The sequence below is a fragment of the Paralichthys olivaceus genome, chromosome 18 (assembly GCF_024713975.1).
Source record: "Paralichthys olivaceus isolate ysfri-2021 chromosome 18, ASM2471397v2, whole genome shotgun sequence".
NCBI lineage: Eukaryota > Metazoa > Chordata > Actinopteri > Pleuronectiformes > Paralichthyidae > Paralichthys > Paralichthys olivaceus.
Window position 1 is genome coordinate 1422728 of NC_091110.1, and position 6000 is coordinate 1428727.

At 35.5% G+C, this 6000-nt stretch overlaps 1 protein-coding gene across 1 annotated transcript in view; it reads left to right on the forward strand.

Annotated features, from left to right (window-relative positions):
* The window catches only part of crb2a (crumbs cell polarity complex component 2a), a 79243-nt gene extending 73934 nt beyond the window's left edge, over positions 1-5309 (forward strand). Inside the window, exons 12-13 of the mRNA XM_069514416.1 lie at positions 191-317; positions 2885-5309. Of these exons, the coding sequence (XP_069370517.1) occupies positions 191-317; positions 2885-3106 (349 nt within the window). The 3' untranslated portion in view covers positions 3107-5309. The remainder of the gene's footprint in view (positions 1-190; positions 318-2884) is intronic.
* The last annotated feature ends 691 nt before the right edge of the window (positions 5310-6000 follow it).

The window sequence follows — 6000 nt, forward strand, 5'->3', positions numbered from 1 at the left end:
ATTTAATATATCATTAATATTTAAATGTTTTGAGCCACACAAATAACATTCCATTTAGGGTAGAAAAATTCAAAATCTTGGACAAATAAAAGTCAAAGACTTTTGACAAGTGGTACAGGTACGTTGTAACTGTATATATATGTTCTGCTAATATGAAATGTACATTTGACATGTACTTTGTGTCTTGCAGATGTGAAACAGAGATTGATGAATGTGAGTCTAACCCCTGTCGAAATGGTGGATCCTGTTTGGATCGGTTCCACATGTTTGTGTGCGAGTGCCCCCCTGGCTACAGTGGTCCAGTGTGTGACACTAACGTATGTTTACCAAGTTTTATAACATATTATAAGAGTTTTCTTATTAATCATTAATTGGTCAAAAGATGTAACTTGTTTATGTATTGCCTTTCAATATTCTCATTTCTTTTTAATAATGGAATTTTTAAAAATCTAAGAAATTGTGGATGACCGTTTTTACAAGCTTTTACGTCCATGTGTTTTAGGATTAAGGGCCTGCCCCAATTTCTCTCCCTCAGCCCTAACCCTAGATATAAAGTGCTCATTGCTGGGTAGTGTCCCCTAAAAACGGAGCCACAAGGGGTAGAGCTAGAAAATCTTCCCCTCGTAATTGGGACACTACTTGCTACGTCATCAGCAGCCAACCAACGTTATTACAGTGACAAAGAATATCAGCTAACGTGATTATATTAACAATCATTATCAACAGACATTATAATAGTGACACATCTGACCACTTTGCAGCACAGATTGATCTGATGATCTATACACAGTCAGTCAGCAATTTAGAGCTGCTATTTCAATGTAACGTTAGTCCTGCCCACAGAAAGTTCTCCACAAAGAAAACATTTTAACGTGAGTGGGAAAGTTTGACAAATTGTTCAAACTTCATATAGGTTACTCATCACTCTCACTCAGACTGTGTACATGCTTGTTTCGATGGTGTGAATAGCGATTTTCTTGGAACGCTTGTCACAATGATTCAATTACATTTTTGTTTACTACTGAATTAAAATAACATATTCCGGTGGAAAATTTACATGGTTATTTTGTTAAATTCCATGTTTACATTTATGAGCATTTTACTGGCAGTGGTTGCCACGTTGATTTGCTTTATCCGTTATTTAAGCATTCAGGAATATTACTCTACCCCTTTGTTTTTTTTAGGGTGGTCCTGAATATACTACAGTTAAAGGGGTGTTAAAAGGGCTAGATGACCTCAACTCCTAGATTACATTGGGAAACACTACCCCTTTACGGCCACAAGCAAAACGAAGGGGTAGGGCCAAGGAGCAGGGCTATGGGGTGAGTTGAGACAGGCCCTTAGGATGCATGAAAAGTCAGACCACAAATGCAATTAAAGCTGCAAGCAGCGTTGAACACATTCCTCGCCCCCCTGCACGTATGGGGTACAGGCAGGACGCAGGTTGACATTGTGGTGTACTGTCATTACCATTAAACATAGCATAATGAGTTAGAGCATGCCCCAAACATGCACTTTGTTGCCATGTAAAACTTGCAGACCAGAAACATAATGATCATTGGGATGATAATGAGTATAAATACATGTAAGTTCCTGTTGTGTGGGCTATAACTTACACTGAATATTGACACGTAGATGTCTTCATTCTAGCACTCTTATCAAGATAGCATCATTTGGAGGAGATGGGACAATTTATATGAGTTAAAACCATTCATTGTTAATGGCAAAGCTTCGAAATACGCCATGCCACCATTACTTTGAGATATAAAAAATATGAGAGAAGTTAGGGGAAGATGGACAATTTATATGTGATTTAGAGCAAAATACCTTTTTAATGGTGAAACATCGAAATTCACCATGCCACTATAATCATGGAGTTTAATAAAAATTCACAACTTTCACAATGAGTAATGATCAACGTTTTAAGGTTGTTCTGGCCAAGTTAGAAGTGGATATGATCAACCTGCTTTGAGAAATAAAATGTCATGTAATTTCTTTTACCAGTAGGCGACGCTATGACTATAACTGGCAAGTAGATGTCGTCAGACTAGGACGCTTGTCTAAAATACAGAATTGAAGTGAGTTACAAACATTAATTTGTGAAGGCAAAACATTTAACTTAGGCATACTGCCACCAATGCTGGTTTAATTAAAAAGTTTTTTTTTTTCAATTGTCTTGAGGCTTTTCTTACCAGGTTATGATGGATGTGTTCAACCTGCAAGGAAAAGCAATTCAAACCAATATAAAAATGTCATCTCCTTTTGCCAGTAGATTTAGAGTTTATATGAGAACTAGAACAACTTCCTATCATGTCAAGACAATGAAATCTGCCACACCGCCACAGACACTAGGGGGTGCCCTTGAGTAATTTGTTCACACCCATGCTCAACAACATTTTTAGAAATTAAGTTAAACCAATCTTGATGAATGTGCAAAGTTATTTCATATGCCTTGCCATTGATAAATGCTAAAAGTAATTAGGGGGCACTATGGCCAACTGTCACATTAAATCAAATCATTTATTAATTAAAACATCTTTGCAATGTTTCATGAGTTTTTATGCATGCTATAGGCATCAAAAACAATATCGTTAAATGAAAAGTGACACAGGAAATTCAAAATGGCAGACTTCCTGTCCATTCCAAAAATAAATTAATATTATTTAAAATTTCAATATGAGTTAAAGAATCTCACCCAATTTCATTTATATCCAAGCATCTTCCATTTGGCCAATTATGTGGTCCAGGGGCATTCTGGAGCCCCCTGACCATGCCCAAGCCTAATCACTCAAGTACTTTGCAATTTTCATCAGTGCTCGGGTCCTAATGATGAAATTATGTCTACATCAGTAAGGCACAATCTCTATCTTCTGTTTCTTTGCAGAAACAAGCTCATAAAGAAGGCCTCTCCTGGCTGGTGGTAGCTATCCCGCTGCTCTGTTTCTCCATTCTAACACTGATCATCAGCTTGACCTTCATGGTGCTCATGGCCAGAAAGAAACGCCAGTCGGAGGGTGTATACAGCCCCAGTGCTCAGGAGCTGGCAGGTGCCCGGCTGGAGATGGACAGCATGCTCAAAGTCCCACCAGAGGAAAGACTCATCTGACAAAAAGGCTGAGAAACTAAGGGTGTTAGAGGTGATACTAGCACTATGAGTTTGTGTGCAGGATTAACTGAAACTTTTATTGAATACCTGGGCTGGTGTGAAGGACAGATATTGTAGGATAATGTCCTCTTTGTATGAAGGAACACCGGTGAAGATCAAGTACTGACTAGTGTTGCTCCTCTGTAATTTACTTGAAACAGTGACTTGCTACAAAAAACAGTCAGACTTGACTGGACTGGTTGGAAAAATGTTCAAACCTTTTAAATTAAATGTTCTACTTGAATGGTGTGTTGAGGATATTTTGACAATTGCTGTTCTACTTAGAAGACATTGGGCCTCATTCATTAATTTAAGATGAAATTTCTTCTTTAGACCCACCTCTGCAGCTTTTGCAAAGATCCTGACACTCACCTGTGTTTTCTTATCTGTAATTTTTTCTTATGTAATAACAGAATCTATGCTCACTTACACATACACTTGACTACTGAAATGCTTGTGCAAAACAATGAGGTATTGTGTTCAATTGTGAAGTTGTATTATTGGATTTAAATCACAATAAATAACCATATTATTTTATAAATTTTTAAAAATGTCTATAAATGTGTGTAAGTATAAGTGAGATTTTAAACACAAGCACGTGTTGAAGAGGAGAAAATGCATCCCATGTATCATTTTATAGCCACTGCTGACATGACTTAAAGGTACAGTGTGTAGAATTTAGTGATATTTAGTGGTGAAGTTGCATGTTGCAGCTGAATACCCCTCACCGCACACTCTCCTTCCAAACATGAAAAAGAACCTGTGCTAGCTTCAGTTGTCATAAAAACTCAAAAAAACATGGCGGCCTCCGTAGAAAGGACCCCCTCCATGTAAATATAAAGTATTTAAATATAAAGGGCCTTTTCTGGGGTAAAGAATACTACAATTCATACAATTTAGATGAAACGAACTAGTGAAAACATCATGAAACATCATTAATTTTTTTGCCAATAGATCCCTTTCACCTAAATCTTACAGACTGGACCTTTAACATATGAGCTTTATTATAGTTTGAGATCGGTGCTCCATCCTCTTAAGGTTTTTGTTAATGCATTCTTGACTCCTTAAACTTTCCTTTCAGTTTCTGTGTGCACACAGCAGTGCAATTAACGAAGAAAATGGCATTCAACGATATAAGATCACAGGTGTGAAAAATTCTGCAGTTCATGAACATGTCATAAATCTGATGGAGAATTTTCTTTGGAACATTTTCAAGAACAAATGTAAGAAAAACAAAATATTGGTATATGAGGCCCATTCTTGTCTTAAATACAGTTAAGTCCTTATATCCACATAACATTAATGGACATAAAAGTGCATTAATTTCGATTTTGGTTTTATATTTTCTGGAAACTAGGTTAAAATGTGGACTTGACTATTTACCAGTGGGGTGCTGTAAGCAGTGCTTAAATTATATCAGTTAGAAAATACCAACGTGTAACAATACTCTATCGATTCAATAACTGTTATCAACAGCATTATGTCCCATACAGAATTACAATTTACATCCAATTTAAATCCAATCTATTGATGCATATTTAAAATGTAAAACAAAAATGTATTTTTAATTTAAGAAGTAGTTGTGTTACTAGCACACTCTTTGGCTCTACATGTTGTGTATTTATGTTTATTCTGAGTTTTAACTGGTTTTGAGAATTATTGTTAACAGCTCACATGCACAAAGGGAGTATATTTATCTCAGCCTCTTCTCTAGCAACCTCATATTTGTTTGCAATCAATGACGAATATGTGAAACCCAGGCAAATTCAAGTTTGTTTTCTGGATGATGAAAACACAATTTTTGTAGAAATTAAGCTCTCAGTGTGATCAACATGAACAAAAGATTTTTTATATATATGGTTGAAATATTGCAGCAAACATAATAAATAAGGAAAATAAATAATCTTTAAGTTTTGCAGGACAAAACATTTAACACAGTTTAATGTAAAGTAATGTAAAGTACAGTATTAGTATCAGTTATGTTTTTAGACAAACATGTTCTCATGTCACTGTTTTCTGCTTTCTTTCTCTTTGTTTTCTTTATTTGATGTAAAAAATGCAGATGTTTTATTCATTATGTATCATCAACATGCATTGAAGGGAAATGTTCTGATTTGTCATTTCATCAAACACATTTGAGTAATAAATCTATAGCTTGCATGTATTTGGACTGTGTGGAAACTGAAACGACAGTGAACAAATGTCTCTTGTCAACCCTGAAGCTCAGCCACAAGATTGTGCTGTTGGAAAGGATATTGAAAAGGAAAAAATGATTATTAAACATACAGCTTAAGGCTTGGAACTGTTGATTGAGGACTGTTGCAGCAGCTTGATATTCAAACAAGCTATACGGTTAATGTAAACAATAAAAGGGCCTAGGTAATCAAATGAAAATGCAAAAAAAGATACAATCGTATTTGAGTGAATACTGTGAAAAAGCAAAAAAGGAGTTGTGGTGAGTTTTTCCTCCACAGTCTCCAAAGTGCTGCTCATTGTGGGAACTGTTGGGTTTCTCTATATTAAATAAGATTTTAAGGTTTTAAGTTGACTTTACAGACCAATCTTTCTTAATGTGGACTCGGTTTATTCACTATTTGCACCAGGTTACATGCATTTGTTAAAGCTTTCAACTTCACGTTAAGTGAACAGTGGAATATATTCAAATCAATATTTAAATCTCTTCAATAATACATTTCATTATGAAGATCACAGAGTTTATCCAACATTTCACAAATTTTATCAAAATAAACTTGGCATTTGGAGGCTTTGTGGCTTTCAGATATTGCTAAACAATTAATACCACATAGTATATCTATTATCTCAACTACTTTATTCCTGAGGCTGCCAATATTTAT